The 25,719-nt window shown below is 43.6% G+C and overlaps 1 protein-coding gene across 1 annotated transcript; it reads right to left on the minus strand.

The window, feature by feature from the left end:
- Positions 1-3,625: 3,625 nt before the first annotated feature.
- On the minus strand, positions 3,626-23,801 carry card11 (caspase recruitment domain family member 11). Its single transcript, XM_022757011.1, has 25 exons — positions 23,583-23,801; positions 17,066-17,266; positions 16,847-16,984; positions 16,329-16,505; positions 15,146-15,294; positions 14,368-14,547; positions 14,006-14,152; positions 13,477-13,602; positions 13,186-13,380; positions 12,915-13,070; positions 12,113-12,182; positions 11,834-12,024; positions 11,630-11,736; positions 11,467-11,507; positions 11,222-11,342; positions 10,889-11,090; positions 10,362-10,488; positions 10,021-10,264; positions 8,955-9,039; positions 8,175-8,270; positions 7,866-7,959; positions 6,530-6,712; positions 5,914-6,035; positions 4,563-4,678; positions 3,626-4,024 (listed from the first exon to the last, which is right to left on the minus strand). The coding sequence occupies exons 2-25, from the start codon at positions 17,253-17,255 to the stop codon at positions 3,820-3,822; spliced, it is 3,462 nt and encodes a 1,153-aa protein (XP_022612732.1). The 5' UTR covers positions 17,256-17,266; positions 23,583-23,801; the 3' UTR covers positions 3,626-3,819.
- Between the last annotated feature and the right edge of the window lie 1,918 nt (positions 23,802-25,719).

Here is a 25,719-nt window from a genome sequence, read left to right on the forward strand (position 1 = left end):
CAGCTACGATACAAGAATTTCTCCCCGCATACGTGACTAGCCGCCCGCCTGGACATGTATGCAATTAGCTACTAAGATTATTTTAACACTAAGATATAAGTTTACCTCGAATTATGAATGCTAACTGCGTTAGCAGCGACTTCGTAGGGCGTATCCAGGAGCCTGCTGCGGTCAGGTAGCAGGTGTAGGCGGCCGTGCAGAGCAAAGAGTCTCTCTACAGTTGTTCTTGTTATTACAGCCGGTTGCTGCACAAAGCTCGGGCATTTTAACACTAACTGATGGATTACCTGTCCCTGTCGGAGCCGAGAGGAGGAGCCTCCAACTCCACGGCCGGCCTTTCCTATTGGTGCAGCAATGACCCTGTCAGCCCACCACAGCTGTTGCCGTTTGAGCATCAGAGGAAGAGAGTTTAAGAGTCTGGCCCGCACATCATTAGTGGCGGCTGACATGATAGGCAGCTCGCCTCTACCGCCTTTGTGAACATTTGTGTGTAATTTGTGATTTGGTTTGAGATGCTGGGGTTGATTGTTGGGGACTGGGCAAGGTTTAAAATTCTGATTGAGCATCACACCCTTAGAGAAAGACTGTTGGACACATTAGGAACAGGGGTGCTGCTTGTAGTGTTTTTGGGTTGGTTAAAATCGCATAGTTAGGCTCTTTGTTGGTTCCTGTTCCCCTACTGCAGTTATCCTCTAGTTTGTATTTTTGTTTACTTATTTACCCTTCTGGTTACGCAATAAATTAAATCAGTAAATTTGATTTACCAATAACACCTGGTTTTATGTTGCTTCCCTTTTCCCCCAGCTGGGTCGTAACATAAAGACTGCCAGCATGCGGTGACTGGTAAGACACCCCCATGACCTCATATACTGACCCCAGAAACCAACATGGCAGCAATGAACTGACACCTGGCTCTGTGAGCAGTCCGTGGTCAGTAAGTGAAATACTGTAAAATACTTCCCGGGCTGTTGTATCTTCTTTGCTTGCAGAAATCAACTGCCTGGTACTGGATGTGAGTCCCACAGCGTCTGAGGTTTTACTTTCTCAGCAAAGTGGTTCCACAAAGGGTTTATATCTTGATCCTCATGTGAACAGTGCAACATCTACTGGCCTGAATGCAAAATGGGCAAATACAAACGTTTGTACGTCACAAATTGAATGTAAGTATAAGGGAAAGCATTATTGGATTTTATATTCCAAGCATAGATTTATACACTGTAAAAGCAAATAAAAATGTTTTGTATGCATTAAATATGTCAATATCAGTCAGGTTAAGCTCAATGTCTTTGTTTTATCTTAAGTGTCAAAATTGTAAGTTAGTTTGCAATGTGGGCAAAGAACATGTAGCTTCACTTTTAAATGTCAGCTTTAGTGGTTGTGCTGTAAAGCTGCAATATAAGATGTGGCCAGAACTTTAGTTTAAAATTTTCAAAAAAATGAATTGACACTATCAACAGTGTGTGAAGCAACCACAGTGACGATGTCATGATCAAGACCTCCATCTGTTGTATTTCAGAGTTATCTGCTGAAATGCGCATGCGCACCAGCCAGCCCCGACCTGTCCTGTGTTGTGATACCACTTTGTGACGCTAGACGCTGTGTGAGTTAGCGGCGCGTCAAGTCTGCCCTCAGTCCCACGAAGAAGAACAACTTCCGGCAGCGCTTGAGGTTAGCATCACAGAAACACAGGAATGACTGAACCTCCTAAAAGAAGATATTCATCTGCATCCCGAAGGACCGCTCCCGACAAGAAACCACGTTCAACGGCAAAGAAAAGAAGCAACACGAGTAAATCTCGATGTGGCTTTCCACTGCTGGAGACAGCTCCTGAGAGGAAAGAGATGCGGTTTGATGCCGAGCTCGCAACTTTCCTGTTAGCCTGGTGAGTAGCTTCAATGTTAGCTCTTTAGCCGTACCGACAAACATTTCAGGTGGTGATATTGACGTTGGCGACAGACGTTTTAGCGGTTAGTAGGACTGTGTCTGTTGCTCTCGGCTGTTGTACAGCTAGTGACGTCAGTAACTCTAGGCTCATTTTGTAACTGATGACTGTAACTTGAGATTGTATGGACCCAGTAGACCGAGTGAAAACACGTCGATCGGTTCACCGTGTTGTAACCACTTTACATTACTGTTAGGAGATCAGCCATGATTGAAAGTGCGCTAGGTCTTTACATTTCTCAGGAGATTTCAGCATCCCTCTGTCTTTATCAGGACCTGAGCCAGTACAGAAGTTTTCTTTCCCAACAGGTGCTTCCCACCAGGGAGTTTCTCACGGATGAGGTGTAATTCAGGCAGAGTTTATGTTCTTACTGCTGCTTTCCCACCACTGCTGTGTGTGTACTAAAATCACACACAAATATTAACATTTGAAACCTTTCTCTGTCTCTCTCTCTCCCTCCAGGTGACAAAGAAGCTGCTGGTGCTGCTTCTGAAACAGTTGCCTGGGTTACCAATGTTGGTGTGTTGGCTTTCCAGGATGGCGGCTGGATTGATTACGCCGCATCTTGGAGGTGGACCCCGGTAGGTTCCTGTTGTCACATTGAGGCATAGCGGTCCTCACTGGAGGGGAAGCACAGGATGCTCGGCCTGACTGTTGCCAAGGTGATCCAGAGGATCTCCTGGGAGGAGTGGAGGCTCCACTGTTGGAGGAGGACACATTGGGCAGAGGAGACGGCCCTCCTCGTCCAGGATCTCCACGTCACTCTGGACGTCTGTTTCCTGGATTCCCTCTGCATCCAGGAAATATGGAGACACAGAGGAGCCGCCTCAGCTGCATTCAGGACTCACCAGGTGCAGCTGTACACAGAGACTGGTAGACTGACAAAGGGCGGGGTCAGCCTTCAGGTTTCCACCTTAACCACTTCATCCCAGGTACATGCATGTGTCTCATAGCTTGTGATTCAGTATATTGTGTATTATCATTTCACGCAAACATAAAATTCATTCACAACATAGAAAGTCTTTGAAGTTTTTCCTGAATTTGTAATTAATCAATGTTTTGTGATTTCTATACTGAGCTTCTGCTACTGTTAAAATTCATACCAGACACGCTCCATAAAAACCATCAACAAAGCTTCATAAAAAACTCTATTTCACATTAAAACTACATTAATTTCAACAATTAACACCACTGGATACGTGTACAAAAGAATGTAATGAATGGATGAATTAAATGTGTGTAATTTACAATCAACTGTAACTGACAAATTAGAAATAGAATACAGTTGTGAATGAAGGTACAGGTGAACTTCACTGTCACAAGACAAGTTTGCATAATAAAGAGGTGGATAAATCTTATTTAGTAACAAGTATAAATTATAGTAGAAATGTAAAATAATACTTCATTCATTTTTTTTTTTTACATTTCTCTCTCAGTTTCCGTAACATTTTTATGAGACACTCAGAACAACTTTCCAAAAAACAAGACCTATAAAAGTAAATAAATCATATAAATATATAATATGCTGTGATTTGACTTGTGCTTTTATAGTGTAAAAACCTCACCGTAGCCACTAGAGATCAGTGTAGCCCAGGTTAATGACTTAAAGTGAAAGTGCAGCTTTGAAAGGGCTTTTAAAAAATAAAGACCATTTTTATATTTTCAATCTGTTTATTTCTCTAAAGGAAAGGCACACATTTACAAAATATATAATGCATTTATTTTAAGCCTAAAACAATTTGAGTGTCCATTGCTGAGTCTGAGTATAAATATACGGTGTATGCATAACAGCATATGATGTACAAGGATTGTTTTGTGTTTTATGGTGCTCAGCTACACGTGTTCATGTTCTGTTGTGTGTGTCTGTGTGTGTTTGTCTACAGGAGGTCCTGCTCCACCCAGACCGTCTTCTTCTGCTCCTCTAGTATCCGGTCTTTGATGACCTTGATGAGGTCCTCCGTCCCTGCCCAGGACTCGGGCTCCAGGCTGGCGTAGAGGCAGGGAATGCCCTCCAGCTCCTTCTCTTTGGCCCGACACAACCTCACAAACTCCTCCTCCGCCTCCACACGCAGAGGCAACTTCCTGTGTGGACAGGAAACAGGAAGGAAGCAGCACAGTGGTGGTGAGTGTGGTAAAATTTGGAGCCCAGTATCTGTGTTGAGATCCTGTAGAGACTCTGCAACAGTGGTCTATATGCTTTGTTGTAATTCTCAGAAAGATAACACTGACATTACTTGGTTTACATACAGATTGTCTATTTAAAGAAACAATCCACCAGAAAGAATGAGTCTCCACTGGCATTATCATCAACAGACCAGACTGAAATACAGACAGCAAACATGTTTTATTCTCACAGAAAAAAGCTGCTGTTGTGCTACTGCTTAAGATTCAGACCCATTGTCTACGAACTGCTGGATTTCATTGTTCAGTAAACCTCATATAGAAATGCTCTGAAACAGTTTAAGAGAGTCAAACAGCGGGCTCAGTCTCAGTCCTGCCTGGAGTCAAAATCTCATGAAAGGATTGACGTGTTTGTGTTTGGAAAAAGAAGTGTGGTTTGCAGCTGTGGGTAAGAGGTGCTGGGTAAACATGTGAGAGTCTGTGAGGTTCACAGACTTACCGTAACTTCTTGACATTCTTCTCACAAATCTTGACATGGATGATGATCGGGTAGATTTCTCGCCGTAGTAGGTCTTTGACGCAGCTCAGCTCAGCCTCCAGCAGGCAGTGTTTGCCCTGGTGACGGGTGGAAAAATGAGCTTTTCAGACAAATATAGATATACACTGTACGCTTGCGGGCACGTGCATACAGCACATGATTGAGTACATAGATGAGGTACTGTATCACACTAAAAAAGTATTTCTTTTTCAGAGGGCATTTCCCTGATGATAAGATTTAAAAGCACATGGTGATACTTTTTACATCCTTTGAATAAGGTCGACATGCAAAACACGCTTATTTACTTTATCAATGTGAGTTAGATGAGAACATTGATGCTACTCTCATGTCTATATTGTAGATATAAAGCTAGAGCCAGCAGCCAGTTAGCTTATCTTAGCATAAAGCCTGGAAACAGAGGGAAACAGCTAGCCTACTTCTGTGCAACAGTAACAAAATCCACCTACCAGCTCGCTAATTGAAACCTTCCTTTAGACCAAGCTAGGCTAACAGTTTTTTGTTTTTTTTTTGTATATTTTTTGGGGCTTTTTTGTGCCTTTATTGGACAGGATAGTAGAGAGAGACAGGAAATGGGGAGGCAGAGAGAGGGGGAATGACATGCAATAAAGGGCCGTCCGATGCGGGACTCGAGCCAGGGCGAACTGCAGCGAGGACTGTAGCCTCTACACAAGGGGCGCCTGCTTAGACCACTACGCCACATGACGCCCCATAGGCTAACAGTTTTAAAGGTGCTATTGGTAAGTTTTGCTATTGCTACATAGCCAGCGTTAGCATTAACAGTTGTTTACCTACAAGTCTCCAGAGGTGGAAAACAACGCTGATGTTAACTCTATCATGTCTTTTCTTTTACTGAATTTAGCACGCTAACCAGCTAGCCCCAGTCCGTCGCGTCACTTTCCGATAGCGACTCACTGTAGCCTCCAATCTGCCCTGAAGACTTAGCGTTGCTCAGAGGAAGTATTATATCCTCTTGACTTGTAAACGCAACAATGGCTGAAGCTGTTGTCAAGCGGCAGTCACCACCACCTTCTCCTCGGCAAGAAACCACATTCTGCGGCAGAGAAAACTTACAAATACCCAGTTTAACTGTGTTTCCTGTCTTTATGTGACGCTACGCTAGCCAGCTGCTGTTCATCAGCTATATACTGTATTTCCTGTAGAGACATGAGAGTGGTATTTGAAACTGTTCTTTTGAATGCAAAGGCATCTAACTGTCACGGGCATTTTTTTTTTAAAGAAACAAACAAATAAACAGGTAAATGCATGCGAAGACGCACATATAACGGCCTACCTTGACAGCGACGGCCTCGATGTTTTCTCGGGTGATGCATTCGAACGTGGCGTGTTTCTCTTTGTAGTGAATGAAGGGCTCCACGTTCTGTTTGAGATGAAACTCCTCTTTGGACAGGGTGTCTACACAGCAGAGGAGAATAAAGAGGGAAAATTATGTAAATTCTGAAAATTGTTGAGAAATTTTTGGCTTTAAAAATGGTGTTCATATGTTAATGATCACCACAGCACATTTAGCACAAGAGGAACAGAAACCCTTTGAGGTTATTTCCCTGGGGAATCTCCACATAATAAAGACACCACACAGTCTCTTGGTTTGCCAGATGTTCCCCCCCCCCCCGTCCAGGGAACATTCGGTTTGTCATGAGACTGGAGCGTTGATTTTCTGTGGGCTTGACGGTACTGACTCTTATCACGTACCGGGAATCTAAACTCCTCTGTGTCATCGTCATCATCAGCCTCATTATCAGCTTGGCCATCTTCCATCCTGCCCCCGCTGTCTCTCTGGTTACACTTCAACATTTACACCACAGTGCAGTACAATACCTGGCCTGACTTCTTTTATCTTCTTACTTACAATAGGTGAACACACTGAAGATGCGCTGACACACACTGACCTGGTTTGCAGATGTTAAATTCCATGGCCCCCCCCATGTTAAGTATTTTCTGGATAATGGTTTTGGCCAGAGCAGTGGGAGTGAAAAGGACCGGTCTTCTCCTCTGGGTCTTCTGGGGGGTGACGGGACTGTAGGGAATCAGGTTCAAAGCCCTGCTCAGCTCGTTGTCCGGGTCAGCAGCATCTGTTTTACAGCCACCACACACACGGTGAGACACACACGGACGGAGAGACATGGCGGTTTAAAGAGGTGGGCTATTAACCACGTCATCCCATTTAAATCCCCGGATCGAGGAATTAGAAGCTTCAGCTAACCTGGCTTTTGTTCGTGCTAACTCGTTTACATGTTAAAGTTTGTCCAACCCTCCATTAAACTTCTTCATTTTTTTTTTTGTACCTTTTGAGGTTTTCCTACTAAAATTGTAAAAAAGTGCTGCACATATCAGCATAACCTCAGCTAATTATAAATGTCACTAAATAAAAGACTTCATTACAGTGTAATTGAGGTTAACAGCCCATAAAACAAAAAAACAGACCTTGAATTTTTCTTTATTTTACAGATAAAAGCTGTAAACTATGTAAAGAAGGAAAAAGTTTCTACTAATTTGTTTGAGTTGCTCTAGAGGTGATTTGAAGTTTCTATCTTTATCTGTTAAAGAGTAACGCTCCTTCTCTGCAGTATTTATTATGGACGACCTCATACAATATAATGAAACAAACAAAATAAAAATGCAGTGCTGGTTTTTTCTCATATTTATTTATTTGTTAATATTTTTCTTCTTCTGGACATTTTCTTTGGAGCTTCTAACGTCCATATACTTTCTCTAGAAACTTCATTCAAACTTTAACATCTTCATCTTTTTTTTAGTACTTTTATGTTGGGAGCAGTCTTACATTTTAAATGGCACTTGATTGATCTGCTAATATATTCTTCCACTGACAGTTTAGCCACTTTCACATCTTATAATTAAACCACTGGCAGAGCTTTCACATTAACCGAAATCTCAACAGTTTCAACTGATATTTCAACTGATATTTCAGCTTCACCCAGCGCTTACACTTCAACTGAAAATCAGCAGCTATATTTCAGGTGCTAATTCAACTTCTTTCACTATTTGTGCGTCGATTCCTATTTTAAATACAACTGATGGAACTTTTCGTTTCCACATTTCAACTATTTAAAATGTTTCAGCTGTGAATCTTAAGCAGCAAATACTGTATATGAATATTTTTTATTAAAAAATGAACTATAGCTTCTTCTTTTTTTTTTTTTTTTCTGGTTGTTTCTTGTGGTTGCAAATGGGTTTCATAACTACCCTGCATCCCCTTGTACCCACCTTGTCTGGATAGTGTCGTGCTGCCTGAGTTGATGATTCTCACGCGCTCACTGCTGTTCATTCGCTTGTACTTGATATCCACTCTGCTGACAAACTACACATCAAAACAGACGCAGAGAAGCACCTTAGATCTACGGCTTTGTTCAATGACACACATTCTGCAGACAAGCATTCAAGTTATATAAGCCTCAGTATTTACAACGAATGAGGCTGTATTCATGTTACAGGACGTCTGAGGCTGCAGGCTGTAGCACGGGTTTCCGCAGAGACGCTGAACAACTGGAGGTTTTGGCTTGTTTGTTTCATTACCTGTATGATCTGAGTGAGGAAGATGCTGGCTCTGGACAAGCGTGGGCTGGCTTTAGGGTCAGGCAACGGGCCGGCCTCGTCTGGCAGTAAATTGCTCTGCACAGACACAGAGACAGGATTGTGAACAAAGCTGGAAACAGTTGAACGGTAATAACTGCAGAGAAATCGCATGTGCAATAAATATTGTGTAAAATGAAGAATCCGATGACGAAATGATTTTGTGGCAACATCACCAGCTAAACCCAGACTTCATGCAACATCTCTCATGTGTTAGACCACCAGCGGTGCTTACATTGCCCTGTGGATACCTCTGAACACATCTCAGCTTGAATGACCTTTCACTGTTTTAACCTTGTGCAGAATAATTACTCATGTACTGCAGTCCTTATCTGCTTCCAAAATCATTCCTCCTTTGCTGTATAGTGGTCTGTTGTGGCATGTACGTTACTTCTGCAAACAGTCACAAAGTGCAATGCACCACATTTGAGAGATGTGAAAGAGAGCCTGAGGTTCACACCTTCTCCCCCCTGTCTAAAAGCTTCCATCCAGATGTCCTGATAATGAGAAGGTCTTGTTAACACAGCCGCAAGAACATGTTCCCTCACCCACCTCACATCCTGCACACACTCCCCAGCTACCATACGTACCACATGCCCCAGAGGAGTTACCTTTAGCATTTTGCTCTAGTTAAATAGGAACACGGCGGTGTATTAGTGACGCAGATTCAAATATATGTGTGTGTGTGTGATGAAGAGAAAATAGTTCCAAATGTTTCTTTACCCTACTGTTGCGGTGGCTTTCATTTTCCTCTTTCCCCCCTCGACAAACCAACTTCTGAATCTTTACCAGGAGCAGCTGCTGGGCTCTACAAACACACACATTTACACACACATTTACACACACACACACACACATAATCACGTCCTCATCAGTTTGTAAAACACATCACATGTATTATCATTTAAGGGTCTGTCCTCCCAGAACAGCTTCTTCCTGTGCTTCTTGTTGTCCACAAACTTTACGTCCTGAAAGCAGATGCAGACCCTTTAAAGCTGCTAAACTTTGCATGGTTGCTCAACTGTTGCTCAGCTGTTCATCACCTTTGCATCATGTGCAGGATCATGAAGCACTAAAGCAGAACAGATGCATGGTAGTCAGTCACCTCCAGCATTTGTAAGTTCTCTCTGCCGCTGAACGTTGTTTCTTGGAGGGAACCTGGGCCATCACTGTGTCTGCGTGACACGATGCTTTACAGCCTGGCTTTTAATTTAATATGGTTTTCAGTCATTAGTCACTTTATTTTATTCACTTATTGACCAGTTTATACATCGTGAAATGTATTTTATTCTATTTTATATCTATTTTGTTGTAGCTTTTTGAATTTATTTCATTGTATCTCAATGTCAGTTTTCTGTCTTTGACCTGCAATAACCTGTACGAGAAGTGCTACACAAATAAAGTTTGATTGATTGATCGATTGATTGACCAGAGGTTATAATATGCCGTCTGAGCATCGCTACGTCTTCAGGGCAGATTGGAAGCTACAGTGAGTCGCTATCAGAAAGTGAGGAGACAGACCGAGGCTAGCCGGTTAGCATGCTAACTTCAGTAGCAGAAAACACATGTTAGAGAGGAGTTAACATTAGCTTTGCTTTCCACCTCTGCAGACAGCTGTTGGCGAGTAAAGGAATGAAGTTTGATGCTGAACTCGCAACGTTTCACCCTAGACTAGTAAGTAAACAGCTGTTCATGCTAACGTTAGCTATGTAGCAATAGCAAAACTTAAGTTTTACCTGTATGTTTAAAAGTCGGTGCTTTTATTTGTTTTAAAGGAACTGCTGTGTACCGTGAGTTGCTGGGGATGGTGCCGCGCTCGCCCTGGTCGGAGCCGCTGAAGGGGTCGACACGGGTGCACAGCCACTCGCAGCGGCCCTGGTGCCTGGTGTTCAGGACGTGCACCACCTCATCACAGCGCACGCTCAAGGAGCAGTTGTCCGATTGGCCAGAGATGTTGAGGTTGACCCGTATGTAGAAGGAGTCTCCAGAAGCCAGTGTGCCTTCTGCTAGATCCCTCTGAAGACGCCGGTAAGCTGAGAAACACGCGGTTGAGTTTATAGTAATTTATAGAATGTGAATATTACACAAACAGATACATGTACATATTAGTCCCATAGAAACGGAGCTTACAGTCGTAGTTGGCTCGGTAGTGCAGCTGGACCGGTCCAGTGCAGTGCTGCAGCGTCCAATGGGCTTCTTCCTGAGTGCTGGTATCCAATGAAACGCTTTGGCTCTCCCCACGTATGCAACCCTCAAGCTGGTCAGCCAATCACAGCACAAGACAGATGGTTAACGCAGTCATGTTTTTGGTGTATTATAATTAATTTTGCACATTAGTCCTACACTTACAGAAGATGCTTATTATACATGAGAGCAAACAAAACAAACGTGTCTGGATCTATTAAAATAAATATTTGCTGGCACATGGGAAACGTGGTTTTGGAACATTTTCGTGGTGTAGCGTGTGAAGTCCCATGTAAAACATATGGGATTACTATTATTTGCGACATGTTACAACACATGTGACACGTGATCAAATAAAGGTAAAAATATAAAGTCTTCTTCTTCTGAAATCGTCCATGTACGTTTTAGCTTCTCACTAGTTCTACGTATTTACTGTGAACTCGACTGAACGTTTGCATGTGACGTTTCCATACCAACAGGAGGTGGTGACCTTCTCGCAGCCCGACCTTCTCGGCGATGGAACCCGCCTGGACAGCCGAGATGAAAATCCCGCTGTCGTTGCCGCCGACCAGAGTGATGTCACTTAAAAGGTTGTCGCCTAGCAACGACAGCTCCTGCACCGGCTTCAGGGACGAGCTGATCCTCGAGAAGGAGGACAGAGACGGACGGAACGGCCTGCACACACACACACACACACAAACACACACACACACACACACACAGACACACACACCGATGTGGGAGATGAGTATGTGTGACTTGCAGAGATTCTCGTGTATGTGAGCGCATGAGTGTCTGTGCTTCACCTCTCCAAGGAGAGTTTCCTGAAGATGCTGTTGACCTGCTCCAGGTCGTAGCTGTCCATTCCTTCAGACGGATGGGAGGAGGAAGACGAGTGGACCGAAGGAGGACCGCGCTCTTCGTCGCCTGGGGAAAGAAAAGACAGACAGACAGACAAATAGGCAGGAAAGAGCAAACAGAAGATAAATACAGACGTCCAGATCAAAAACATCATTCGTGTGATTTTGGGATGTGTAAAAGTGAACTTTACCAAACTCCATTTCCATGTTGTCACTGTCAAAGTCCAAGAGACTAAAAGAGACAAAACATCAGACTATTTTTAAGTTATTCATAAGAAGAATATGTTTGACATAGAACCATCTCCGTCCACGCGACCTCTGTGATTGGCTGACGTGAGAAAGGGATGGGACTACCTGCGAGGGTGGAAGTCGTGTTCCTTCTCCTTCTCTCTGCGATACAGCGATCCCGTCTCAGGTGGCTCAGGGAGCGTGGACAGGATGCTGTCGTTACGGTAACGCAGCTGGAGCAAAGCAGAGGCCGACATTTAAGCATTTCTACCCAACACTTAGCAGAGAGCGACACAACACTCCAGTCTCAGGTAAAACTCTGGACCTCACCATGTTGGGCCTGTCGCCCAGCTCCATCGCCGAGAAAGGAAGCTGTGAGGGAAAGGGGCAGGAGGAGGAGAGCGGGGGAGCCGAGCTGGGAGGATATGTGGGGGACATGGGGAAGCTGGGGGAGGGAGGGAGGGAGTTGCAGTTGAAACGTTGGTTTGACATCTGGATCTCCAGGAAATCTCCTCCGTTGACTGAAAGTCGGAGACAAACGTGGATAAACGTGGACAAAGGAAGGCGCCGCTGTGAAGGTGTGAATGAAATATATGACGTGAGTGTTACCTGCAGGCGGAGCGACCTCTGAGTTCACGTGACTGTCTTTGGGCACACAGATTGGAGACTTAACTCTGATCTAAAAGACAAAACATAAAAAAACTTTTACTTTTATTTGTTTATTCTTTTGACAAATAAATCTTAAATAACCGTTGGACTCCGTAGACTTTCTCTACATGAGGCCAGTGACTGTAAAACCCGTCATATTTATTCCTACTCGAAATCTCGATGGATGTTTCTATTAATATCTTTGCGGTAACACAGCGTAGAAATGTGGTTTATATGTTGTTAAAATCTGTCGACTCTCCACTTTCCCTTTCTTATTCGTGTGAGATTGTACGTGACTCAAAGCCGGAGCGTGAATGCCTCGAACCAGAACTCTAAAATCTGGTTAAACCAGAGTGACAGACAACGCTTCGACTCAGTGATGTTACAAAATCTCATTTTAGACATTTATTAAACATTTTTCTTCTATTTCACTCGTATATTGCTCTATTTTTTATGAACTGAAGACTTTGTTAAACCCGTTTCAGTTCATCCACGTCAGTCATTTGAAAACTTGGCTTCAGTTTTTCAGCATTTGGGCCAAATGATCATTTTTTTAACCGATTATGTGCATTTGATTTGATCTTATTAGACTGTTCATTACAGATGTAAATTGATACTGAAAATATGAAGCAAATAAGGATTTAAAAACAAAGAATTAACAACACGGCAGATGTTCGGGTGAATCCTCGTCTGTGATTGGCTATCCCTGTGCAGTGAGTGAGTGAGTGAATAAGGAAGTGTGGGGGAGCGGACGGGGGCTGACCCCTGCTTTAAGGTTAGGTCTGCGTTTGAGGCGAGGCTCCTCCGGTAAGAACTTCTCCTCCGGCGACTCATCGCTGGACCATTCTGATTGGCCGTGGGCAGGTTTAAACTCCTCCCCCTGAGAGATGATGGTCGGCGGCAGGTCCCTCGGCAGAGTCTGCACAAAAAAAAAAACAGAAAACAGAAAAATTTAATAAACACCGTAACTTTTCTTTTTAAGAACAGACATGCAGTGACACGTTTCCACTGGTTTCCACTCTGCTGCGTCTCACCTGGTCCAGAACGATGTCCTTGGACACCCGCCGCAGACGAGACTCCAGCGTGACCAGCCTGGCCTCTTTGCGTACGATCTCGATCTGGAGCTCGTCGCTCTTCTCCTCCAGCTCTCTGATCTGTTTGCGATATTTGTCCTTGTCAATCAGACACTGGGAGAACTGGTGCTGGGCCTCGTCTCTGGCTCGAAACGCCTGCAGCAGCGGAGGAACGGGCGTGAGCAACTACAACTCCGCGTGTGTGTGTGTGTGTGTGTGTGTGTGTGTGTGTGTGTGTACACGTGTTTTCACCTGGTCCCTCTCCTTCTCCACCTCTTCCAGCTGGATGGTGATGGTGTCCATGCGGTTGTGATACATCTCACAGTCTTTCTGCAGCGTAGAGCACTTCAGTTCCAGATCCTCCTTCTCCTCTAGATACTACACACGCACACACACACACACACACACACACACACACACACAACACCAGTGGAGTTATTTAGAGATTATTCGGCATAGAAAGGCCGAAAGGGGGAAGAGGAACAAAGAGAGACGGAGAGGGCAGAGAGGCTTGAGATGGGGGTTTCAGCTCAGGGTGTGTTTGACACAGACGGTCTCTCGGGCTTTCAGCTCTCAGCTCGAGGCTTTATGTTTCTTTGGTGTGTTTTTTCCAAACCTGTTTTTCCTCCCGGTCCGACTCCGCTTCACATTCGTCACCGTGCATTCAAACAAGCAACCGCTTTCGTCAACTCGTCTAACTTCCACTTATGTTACCTCCTTTATGAGTATGTAGGCTGTGTGTGTGTGTGTGTGTGTGTGTGTGTGTGTGTGTGTGTGTTACCTTATCTCGTAGTTCCTCTGCCTGTCTGACTTCTTCATGTAGGTTGTAGAGGCGGTTGACCAGATCCTGTCTGTCTTCTAGCGCTTCCTGTCTGTCATGCTCCAAAATATCAAGGATGGCCTTGTCTGATGCGGGTAGGGGGCCGGGCTGGATATAAAAAACACACACACACACACACACACACACACACATTGTTGGATATGAACCTTGTACAACCTGCTAGTGGGACATTTAACCAACGTCTTATCTTAAGAGCCAGAAACACGACTTCAAATTTATTTATAGTTTCTGAAAGAAGAAGCCAAGAAATCTATTATTGCAGGTGTGTGTGTGTGTGTGTGTGTGTGTGTGTGTGTCCTTACCTGTATGATGGACTGTAGATCCTGTAGCTTGATCTTGAGCATCTCGTTCTCTCGCTCCAGCTCAAAGATCTGCTCTCTCTTCGGCCGGTTCTCGATGTCGTTCTTCAGCTTGAGACTCTGCCTCCTCTCCATCTTGCACTCCTCCTCCACCTTGTTCAGCCGGTGCTTCAGCTGGTCGATCTGTGCACACAAAGAGAACAAATGATCTGACGTAGATACGCCGCCTGAAGCCTGATGCTCTCAAAATCTCCTCAGAGCTTGTTGTCATTGTTTTATTATGATTCATCAGAGGTGGAAGTTCACAGCTGCATTACCTGAGTCACAGTACAGATACTTCTGATCAATTTAACCAACAACACGACGCCAACTACAAACTGTTCATCTGGACATAAACAGACATGTAACACCTGGACACGCTCTCTAAAGTGGGACGGCAGATTTCTGCAGGTAGAGATGAACTTTGTTCGTGTTAAACACAGAAAACATTTCAAACTAAAGGAATCTTTATTTAATTTAAACATGTTAAACATGAACTTGAAGAATCTTCTTCCTCATCTTTATCTCGTGGCCATCGTTAGGACACTGACAGGTTCAAACATGGCCGACAGTGGAGGAGCCGACTGTCAGTGGTTTTTCTCACACTTTCAAAATAAAAGAAGATTCATTCCTCTGACTAAAAGCTCTGCTTCAAAGTAAGAGTCTTTCACATAAGAAGTCAAAAGTAGAATATTTATCTTTTTAATTGTAGAGGAGTAAAAGTGTGGTGACGTTCTCGCACCTCTAACTGCAGGTCTCGGCTCCTCATCACCGCCATGTTCTTCTCCTCGCTCAGCGCCGCGTACCTCATGGCCAGTTTGTAGTTTTCGTCCTTGACTCTCTGCAGCTCGTCACTGTAGGTGTTTCTCTCTTCCTTCAGCTTGTTGTATCCTGCGGAACCGGCCACAGTCGGTCAGTGTTCACGCTCAGTGTCGCACACACAGTTTCACTCATCACTGCAAAATGTATAAAATATTATGCTCACTTTTTACTTTTTTTTTTTTTAATCCCAAATGTAACAAAGTCTGATGTGCAAACTATTTAACACGACAGGCGCGTGCTGTCTCTGTGTTTTTAAGTGTTATGTTGTTGTGCAGCATCAGGACACCGGATCTCTTGAACTTTTGAACTTCACTGTGCTTTTCTAGTTCTGTTTTCGAACACCTAATTTCACTCTACGGGTTTTACATGAACTTTAAAGACCTTTTCATCAAAGTTTTTTTTCTACGTCATTTGAAGCATTTGTAGATACAGTGCAGCTAAATTAAGACAAATCGTTCTTCAAAGCTTCTCACGGCCACTTTGAAAATATGAATTTCTAACAGTATAATACAAATTATGTACAAAAAAAACTGGAGACAAAATTCAGAAGGATAATTTAACTAAAGAGTTTTGATTTCGCTTCAGTGCATCCGTTTATTAAGCGGCTGCACATCAGCTATTCTTTATTAATTCTTATTATAAATGATCTTCTGTACGTTTGATGGATATAGAAAAAGAAGCTGAACCGTAATATGTTTACAGATATTAAACTGAAAACGTCAGAAGCAGCGGGTATTTTTCGGGGGTGATAAGATTTAGCGAATTCACTCAGATCAGGAAATTTACAAAGTCGCCATGGCAACTGCACTGCATCTTCCTCATTTAAGTGTACAGCGAAGAAGTCAGTCAGAGAAGCATCAGTGTTATGAAAGTTATTTTTAGCATTAGTTTAAACATGAAAGCGTCGGGTGAACCAGCTGCTGAGTGGGACAGAGGACGCGATGACAAACACCTCACTGTCCTAGTTTCATGTAGGGTTCGGGAAACGCTGTGATTGGCAACAAGAGCCTTAATAAAACTCAACTGTGGTGCACCGGGGTGGGGGGGTGGCGGTTTCAGGTCATGTCATGATCACAAAAATATCTTTTAACGTGTGTTTTTACTCTGCTGGATGGCCTGCAGCTCCTGATTGGCCAGCCGTAGCTTCTTCTGCTCGTCCTCCAGCGTGCAATTCTTCCTGCTGAGCTCCACGTGCTGCAGGGTCTTGACTTTGGACTGCTGCTGCAGCTTCACCACCTCGTTCATCAGGAACTGCGTCAGGCCCTCGTGGCCTTCCTCCACTGCAGAGAGGGGTGGGGGGGGAACAGACAGCATGTATTCTATAAAACGCACCAGTCTTTCACTGTCACTTCATTTGGATGAATTTCAGCTTCTTACCTGAACCAGCTGAACAAAATCAATGAGCTAAAGAAAGAAAACCTGTCACATAACTGGTAATTAAATTAGTTTTATTTTCCATCCAGCTGTTTGATAGCTGAGGGCAGGTGTGTCTGCAGTGATAAGACTCTATAATAGAGTAATTTGTCCATTTAAACCCACATCGGTGGAGCTGTAATGCAACGTGCCTGTCAAATATATAAGATATGCAAAAGTGTCCCGCGTCCGCAGGTGTGTGTCTCACCTACGATGGTGGAGAAGCGTCGTGTTGGATCCTTCCCCGTCACCAGCTTGTACAGGTCGGGGTAGTAAAACTCCAGACTCTCCAGAAACGCCACATAACCCCGCTCCCCTTTAGTGTGGAGGATGTCCAGCAGACGACCTGATGGAGGAGCGATGAACACACTTGAAGAAAACAACAGACACACACACACACACACACAATCACAATCTTTCTGCCTACTTGTGCGGTTTGCTTTGGCGACCAGCAGCATGGAGTTGAGGATCTCATCCTCGTCCTGTTCGTCCAGGACTTTGCACTGGCGGAGGTAAGGCGTCAGCTTCGACGGCGAGATGATGCGACACAGGTCGTAGCGTTTGCTCTCCACCTTCTCCCACAGCGCCTCCACATCATCGGACGTCCCGTTCTCCATCTCTCGCTCTCCTGAAAAGTGTGAGTATTAGTATTTTCAGTCATTTTGCATCTTCAACTGAATCACTGCAAAAGGAACTGTGACGTCCCTCTTTCACTATTACGTCACCCCTTGACTCAAAACGGAAAAACAGGGCTGCATGACATTATTTGGGGTTGATGACATCTGAGGGGATTCTCCTGCGTCAGGAAGTAGGAACAAAGATTTGATTGTGGGATCTGAGGAACCACACGCTGCCGCCGTGTCGTCCTGGGAAACGTGTTTAGTTGTGCGCAATAATAAAGGAGAAATACCGAACCCACAAAAAGACCCTGAAGATGTTTCTGCCTCGAGACAAACCAGCCTCAAGTAATCACACGCACACAGTGAAGTATCTTTATAAGCTTTCATTCATGCCACAGTAATTATTTATAACAGATCATTAACAGCACGTGGTTCTATTGTCAAGCCATATCAGCAACCATCCATGTTGCCCAGGCGACGGATCCTACACACGTTTATCATCTCCGTGTGAATTTTGAGTGAAATGTCTCGACACCTGTTGAATAGAAATTGAACCCGAACCTGAGGAGGAAGCGAGCTGTTGATTCCTGTTTAACGATCCAGAGCAGACGAGGGCTGCAGCTTATGTCTGAACTTGTCCAACACTTGTTTGGTTTTCGGCCAAATATGTTCAAAATTTATGACATTCAGTTTTGTGGCCAGTTTTCACCCGTGTGTGTTTTGCTTGATTGTCAGGAGGATTGCGCAACAAGCACATTGCACCAGACTGTGTGAAGGGAGGGGCAGTTATTTACTGGTGCTGGTCCAGTTAAATGGGGGCAAAGAGATTATTCCTTTCGCACATTAATGTTGTTTAGATCTACGAGTTTGGTGCAGATCCAGATAATAATCCAGATCTGGTGGAAGAAAAATGTTTATGTCTCGTCAGCTGTTTTTATTTTTATACTGCAATTTAGTTCAGGCGACACAGCAAGGGCGAAGGTTTGGTCTCAACGTAGGGAGGCAACAACAGAGAGGTTGACTTTTTAATACCAACTAAATGGTTTATAAACATAAAGATTAACATCAGAAAAAGGTGAACTGTGGTTACGTTAAATATAAGTTTGTAGTTTACAATTAATCCATAATTGCATATATTTAATCACACTATCGTTTTTAAAACCTAAAACCCTGAAGATGCATCTGTTTCATCATCAGCTGCTCTGCTTACTCCAAAATAATTCATCAACTGTGACATTTTCTCAAACAGAAATCCAACTCATACTTTGATACAGCCGCCATTTTATATTTACACCTGCTAGCCACCTGACTGCTAGCCTTCAGAAGACAGAAGCCACAGTTAGCTTGCTAGTTAATGCTAGCTAACATGGTTAAATAACATCAGTGGACATTTTTCCTGGTGACATGCTGGCATAAATCAGTCGTCATGGAGACATAGCCTCTTGGAGGGAACATGACTTCACTCCAAATACAGTTCATTCAAATATTGACAGGAGACATGTTCCATATGCAAACCTACACCCTTGTGACGTAGATGTCAATACCAAGACCGGCCTGTTTACTGTCAGTCTAGCTTTAGTGGTGAACAAGGTGTAAACACTAAACCTGCCAAACAGGCTGTTAGCATTGGCATTATGAGCATGTTAGCATGCTGGTGTTAGCATTTAGGGTAAAAAAAACAAAAAAGAAGAAGTAAAAAAACAAAAAGCAGGAAATGATATCACTGATTATCTGTAAGGGTAAATCCATAAAAGTGAGTCACACACTGATGATGTAATTATCATTTCTTTGGACTGGCGGCCCGTGCAGAGCGTTGCGAGGTTACGAGGGATGTTGACTTCCACCTTCTGCATGCTTCAGATGAACTTGCAGAGTATCATCTCTGTTAGCACAAGGTGGCTAACTTTAGCTTTACAGCTAATGTGCGAGTCTTCAGGGAGTGTAACTAAAGCAGAGTGAGGCTGTGTTCGTCTGGGTCCCACACACTCTCCACTTCATCTGTTTCCCTCCCAAACGCACAAACTTCAATCAACTGACGTCTTTCCACCGGCCTCTCCTGCCTCTTTTTACTTTTCCAGAGACATATTTCTACTCTCTTTATCTTCCTCTTACTCCCACTTGGTTTCCTCTCTCCATCATTTCAGTCTCTTTCAAACACACACACACACACACACACATACATGCTGTCCATGCGCCTCTAGCATTTGCATGCTGCCTGGCTAGTAGGTGTTATCCTATAATCCTGCTTTGTGACTAGGCAAATCAGGGCTATCTGATGTCATTAGTCATGTAAACACACACAATCACTCACACTTTTGCATACAACTGTCGTCTGCATCATGCATGTAAAAAAAAAAAAAAAAAAAAAAAAATTCAGCTTGTGTGTTTCATGCTGCAGATAAACACACAAACAGACAGGTACGAGTTAAACTGAGCGGTCTGTTTTACCACACTTTCAGTCAGTCAGTAAACGACTCATTCCGCTCCTCTGAGGCTCAGACGGTTCGTGAACTAAATCAATGATGAGCTACTCGTCAAATAAATATCACACTCTCTGAACACTTGAAGCTATTATTTGTATCTGGAGTGTGTATGTGCTGCTACACTCAGCAGATGATGAAACCACAAGCACTCAGACTAACACACACCCATGCACTCATGCAGAAGTTACGCAGCGCACATACACACACATACACGCACATAGACTTCTACAGTAACCACATTCATGTTTCCTCTTCTCTCTTCTCTTATTTTGGAGTTCATTACCGAGAAAACTCATCCTTGCTTCCTCCTTTTCAAACCAGATGTGTGTAGTAGCTCTCTTCCTCTCTTCTCTTTTAGTCTTCTCAGTCAGCTGCTTTTGTTTATAGTAATGTGGTCAGGGGAGTTGATTGTCGTTTTTAGAGCAGTGTGTGTGTGTGTGTGTGTGTGTCCTCAAACTAAACCCTGCATTTTCCCTTTTTTTTTTTTTTCAGCATCAGCAGACCTCAGAGAGGCAGACACGCTGACATGACGACGTAGCGTCTTGCAGGACTCGGATGCACTGAGCAGCAACAACATTTGTTTCCATTATTGTCTCACACCCACTGACGACTTCAACCTTTTACTGCTGTCTCGCTGGAGATTTATGTCTCCTGTACCGGACATACTACAGCTGATAACTGTTATTTTACTACACGCAGCGACAAATCATACAGTGGGTTCAATATGAATGCAGAACATCACTTTGTCAACAAAGGAAATACAGTTTTCTGCGTTTTGTTTTCACATATAATGTGTGCGCCTGACTAATAACAGCCGTGTCTACTCTGGATCTAAAATAGACTCAACATTTGCATTTTAAAATGCAAATGTTTTTACTGTAAGGTCTTGAAATGTCCACAGAATGACACACACAAATAGTCAGTTACGGACTCTGCAGCTCAATCGTTACTGTCCTCTGATGTTATTTGGACCAAGTGGGTGTTTTATTAATTCTTGTTTCCTAGTTTCTCTACATCAGTAAATTAGAAAATATTGACGAAATCCCACAAATGTTTTAGATTTGGAAATACACTCGAGTCTGAGTCAAACCTGTTCATCAGAAAGTTTCATGAATGACAACAAATAACAACAGAGATTAACCCTCAGGAAAATAGTGCACTAATCCACATCTTGCAACACTGTGCAAATCGAAAGCTGCTATTCGAGACCACAACAACAAACAAGTAGAAAACAGAGAGATATTTTTTTTATTTATCATCTCCATCGTCCTGATGTTTTCACCGTTTAGCAAAAAGATTCATTTATGTTAAGAGTCACATTTTGGTGACACAGATCATTTCACAGAGACGTGCAGTGATCACCTCATCAGATGACAGCAGTGAACAAACAGATGATATGATGCTGCAGATAACTGATGGTCAATGCTGTTATTTATATTATTATCATTTCTTATTTCATATTTTATAAACTTGATAGTTTTATTTCTTTTGCTGCTCCAATAACTGAGACTCTTTGAAAACAAGTCGACTCATACTTTGTCGGTTCAGTGTTTTGTGGTGATATCGGAAGTGGAGAGGAAATATTGATTAGGTTTGTTTTTTATTCTCTTTTCACTCAGCTTTGTGAGTGATGAGTGATGAATGATGAATTGTTTAAGTGGAAACACAAACCGATTTCCACTTATTTTCCATGATGCTGGTCTAATCTCCAGCAGCTGATCTATGCGACTTTTGATCTAGATGTTGATCTGGTCATTTAAAGCAAAGAGGCAGAGTGTGTAGGTGCGACATAGTTTGTTTGTGGCCTCTCTGTTCACATCGCTGTGATGTTTAAAAGCCCAAATGATCAGCGTGGAGTCACTGGAGCCACACGTATCAGTGAATTCCTCCTAATTTCCTCTGAAATGTGCACAAACCACAATGTGAAATATGTATGCGCTTGCCTCACACAGTGTGACCCAGATTAACTTTACTCTCAGCCGACCACAGCTGGATACTGCACACACACACACACACAAACAAACAATTCACGTCAGGGACATCACAGTGGAAATCTAATCTACCGGCAGTCGTGTGCCACTCAGCCCTGACTCACGCAGATTACAGTCAATCCAACGTCAAACACAGCAGCTTAGTCATTGAACCGGTAGAGAGTGTTTTACTTTCCATTGTGCAGCACATGCAGTTTATAACATGTTCCAGCAGCACAGAGGCGATGATGCTTTCTGTCTGTCTCTAAGGATCTCTACGACTTTACGACTTTGAGTGTGCACAACATGAGGCTCAACGGTCCTATAAAGGTGGTGTTCGGGCTCACCGTGAGTGTGCTGTGCCGGGATTGGCTGGCCAGCGGGGCTGATGGACAGATATGATTGGTCCAGGTGTGCGAACCTTCATAAAGACTCCATTGTGCAGCAGAATAGCTGAAGCCTATAGGAATGTGATATCTGGGCTCTGTCTGTGTCCTCTGTCCGCTGCAGCACAATTTGCATGATTTTTTTTTTGAAAGGGCAGAGTCAGGTGCAGTGAACCATCTAATATTTCACTTCTGCAGAAGAAAGATTTGTCATTTCGATGAGTTTTCCTTTCCAGTTATGACAGTTTTCAAAAGTTGTATCGGCCTCTGAGTGAGACTGAAGTACGTCTTCTCGTGGAGAGCTCTCGGGTTAATAATACTTCAACCCTCTGGAGTCCATTTTGATGATTTTTTTTAGTAATTAATTTCTGTCTCACATTTTAACACATCACCCCTATAGCTCAGATGCACCGTGTCCTTTTCTCAGCACAAACTCTAAGTCTGACTAATTATAAACTGCCAGGAACCAGAGACATGAAATATAACACAGGCACCTGTGAAAACCTTCATATCTTTAGTCACTATTTGTTCACACCAGCAGCAGAAATATGTCAGAAATGAAACTATAATAGTCCATCTGTATTATTTCAACTCATTTTTGTGCCTTTTTTCACTCAATTCAGACTCTGTGCAGAAGTGTATGAAAGTCCCACATCAGCACTTTCCACTGATTTCCTCAGCGTGTCTCTACATGATATATAAAGTTATGTTACTGTAAATAAAACTGGCCGCAGACGGACAGAGGGGTTAAAAGTTAATGCACATTAGTTGTTACGTGCAGTGTGTGTGTGAGTGTGTGTGTGTGTGTGTGTGCATCATTGTAAAGGAGCACGTTACTGAACAGTTACTTTAAAGCAGCTTCAGTGAAATGGCATTTTAAAAGTTGGGCTCGTGGTAAATCAGCAGGATGCAGTGACATCTCAGTGCACCTGACCCGAGCCTCCCTCTCACTGGATCCCTTTGTCCGCTCTCTAGTCTGCACCTGCTGCAGGAATCCCAGACATTTCTTTTTTGATAATGTCAGATAAATGACCTTTTCACGAATGAGCCAAGAGCCAAAAGACGGCGAGTGCGCAAACCACAGGATCTGATGACGGACACGAACAGCAAACAACAACAATCACAAACAAGAGAGAGAGAGGGAGAGAGACAAACTGGTTTCTCTCACACCTTGTGATTAATCATCAGAGTGATTCACTACTCATGAGAGTGTCAATGACTTGCGGTGGAATTGCGCTCCTCTCCTCCGTCGTGACGCCGCTGCAGACGAGACGCAGCGCGGCTGTGGCGACGGTCTGAGAGAGAGGTGACACGGTCCGTGTGACTTCTCGCTTTTTCCACTCAAACCCGGCGCAAGTTCACAAACCTGCACGGCCACTCCACCGACCAGTGGTCTTATTACTTCTCACTGGATCAACACTTTCTACGTTTGCACAACAGGAACGTGATCAGAGTTATTTTTATTTAATTTTCTTTTTTGCCTACCTGAGATGAATAGTCCGGGAGGGAAATCAGACTTGATTTAGGCGTGGTAGTTTGTTCTTCTCTTCTCTTTTATTCTCTTTTCTTCTCTTTTTTTTTTTCTTTTTTTAAAAAATCACGGTTGTTTCAGTCCAGATCCCGGAGGCTCAGGTTGTCTCCATGTGTCCAAGAGAAAGAGAACCTTGAAACAGGCTGAGGAGCGCATGGGAGCTGTGGCCCCGCACACCGCCAGAGACACAGAGAGAGAGAGACAGAGAGAGAGAGACACAGAGAGAGAGAGACAGAGAGAGAGAGAGAGACAGACAGAGAGAGAGAGAGAGACAGAGACAGAGAGAGAGAGACACAGAGAGAGAGAGAGAGACAGACAGAGAGAGAGAGCGGAGGTGGGCGGTGTGAGCACAGATGGAAATAACAAGTTCACTGCAGTGAGGTGAGGACGAGTCTGTCTGCGACCTATGAAGATATTATTAATGATCATACACTCTTATAGACACTTATTATTATTATAAGTTTATATTGGGTGAACAGGAAGTGCTTTATAGACTGTAATTCACAATCATTGTTCAACAGCATGATGTCGATAAACCAGGCAAAGCGCTGCCAGTCTGTAGCTCACATTGACCTGAGAGAACTATTTTTAAACTGCAGTCTTGCTGCTTGAAGAGGATCTGAACACATCCTCCACCAATGATACTGAGAGGGCAATGAGCACGTTTCACTTTTCATTTTTCAATGACATTTCTGCTCCTGATAGCGCTGCGTTTTTACGCACTGGATTACAAATCCCATGGTAAGAGCTTTATCTGTGAGGTGAAGTCATGGGAGAAGTCTGGAGTAAACAGCCAAGAGACTGAGCAATAACATATTAATAATTCCTTTTATTTCTTTTTTCTTTCACATTTCTCCTGAACTGTATTTCACAATTGAAATAAAAAGTGATTGTTGAATGCATAAGTTTCACTTTGTTCCATCAGTGCCTCAGAAACCTGTAGTAACCTGTACTTTATTATTCTTCCTCCTGTTTTTTTGTCTTTTCTCCAAATTTTTTGTCTGGACTTTGACAGTGAACCAACATGCACAATAATGATCTAAATGAGACGTGGTTGTTATTAATGTGACTGATTATAACTCTGCTTTTAAACCACAGGTCAGAATGTGCAGAGGGTTTGAAGGCCTTCAGGTGTAGCTAGCAGCTAGCAGCTAGTAGCTAGTAGCTTTGCATCAAGTGAAGTAACTGTAGCTGTAAAATCATCTACGATGAGCTGTGTCCTTAATAAAGATTCAATTAAGGGTAAAGTTTCATGTGTACACGGTTTGGTTTGAGTGTAGTGAAAGCAGAATTAAAAGAGTCGTCACAACACAAGAGATCGCAGATCCACTGAGGTCGGGACTCGCCGACTGTCGCTGTCGGCGAACGGTTGACGTTGGTGGGGTTTGGTTGGACGTGACATGGCATGAAGTAACATCAGGGCTGGTCCACGCCCTCAGGTGGAGTCATGACTGGTAGAGGAGAGGGAGTTGGTGACCAGGGAGAATGAAACGAAGACAGTAGAGAGAGAGAGAGATGGGAGCGGATACGTTTCCCAAGAAAGCGACATCAGAAGCCAACGAAGGAAGGCCAGAAGGATCATCTGAAAATCATCTGATCATCAGGCTAAAGCTCTGAAACTTAAGCGTTTCCTAGGAAAAGGAGCAGCAGGTTCACACCAAGTAGAAGGGTTCATGATGTGTCAGTGGAGATATCAGACGAGGGGGGGGGGGGGCACATTGTAAATGTGACTCAAATGGGAAATCCCCAAAATGAAAGAAATACTTCTGCAGTGCTTATCGCATTTAAAGAGAAAGGACTGCCAAAAAGGGTGTCACCTGGTTACACGGTGCGCTCAGTCACTCAGACCATATGAAAGGCTCCACTTGCGGTACTGCAGCCACTAAAGATATGTCCCTGTGGCCGCTGTATGTAGAGGAAAGCACCGCTGTAGGCGGTGTGGAGAAGTGTAATAAACCTGTGAAGTGCTATGGGGGGGGGGGATTCAGAAAAAGGTTAAGGAGCCCCACTACTGTTGAGACCCAGAGTTCAGGTTAGAGCAGACAACCAGGGGCCAAAAAAGAAATCAGATGCAGCTGGTGATGTCGTCTG

The sequence above is a fragment of the Seriola dumerili genome, unplaced genomic scaffold, assembly GCF_002260705.1.
Source record: "Seriola dumerili isolate Sdu_G_001 unplaced genomic scaffold, Sdu_1.0 BDQW01000262.1, whole genome shotgun sequence".
NCBI lineage: Eukaryota > Metazoa > Chordata > Actinopteri > Carangiformes > Carangidae > Seriola > Seriola dumerili.

Excerpts from the sequence above, each read along its gene's own strand:
- card11 (XM_022757011.1), bottom strand. The coding sequence starts at position 17,255 with ATGGAGAACGGGACGTCCGATGATGTGGAGGCGCTGTGGGAGAAGGTG. Across the intron at positions 11,737-11,833 it reads TGGGCGACAGGCCCAACATG|CTGCGTTACCGTAACGACAG; the intron begins GTGAGGTCCAGA and ends GCTTTGCTCCAG. Across the intron at positions 11,343-11,466 it reads CAACATGGAAATGGAGTTTG|GCGACGAAGAGCGCGGTCCT; the intron begins GTAAAGTTCACT and ends TTCTTTCCCCAG.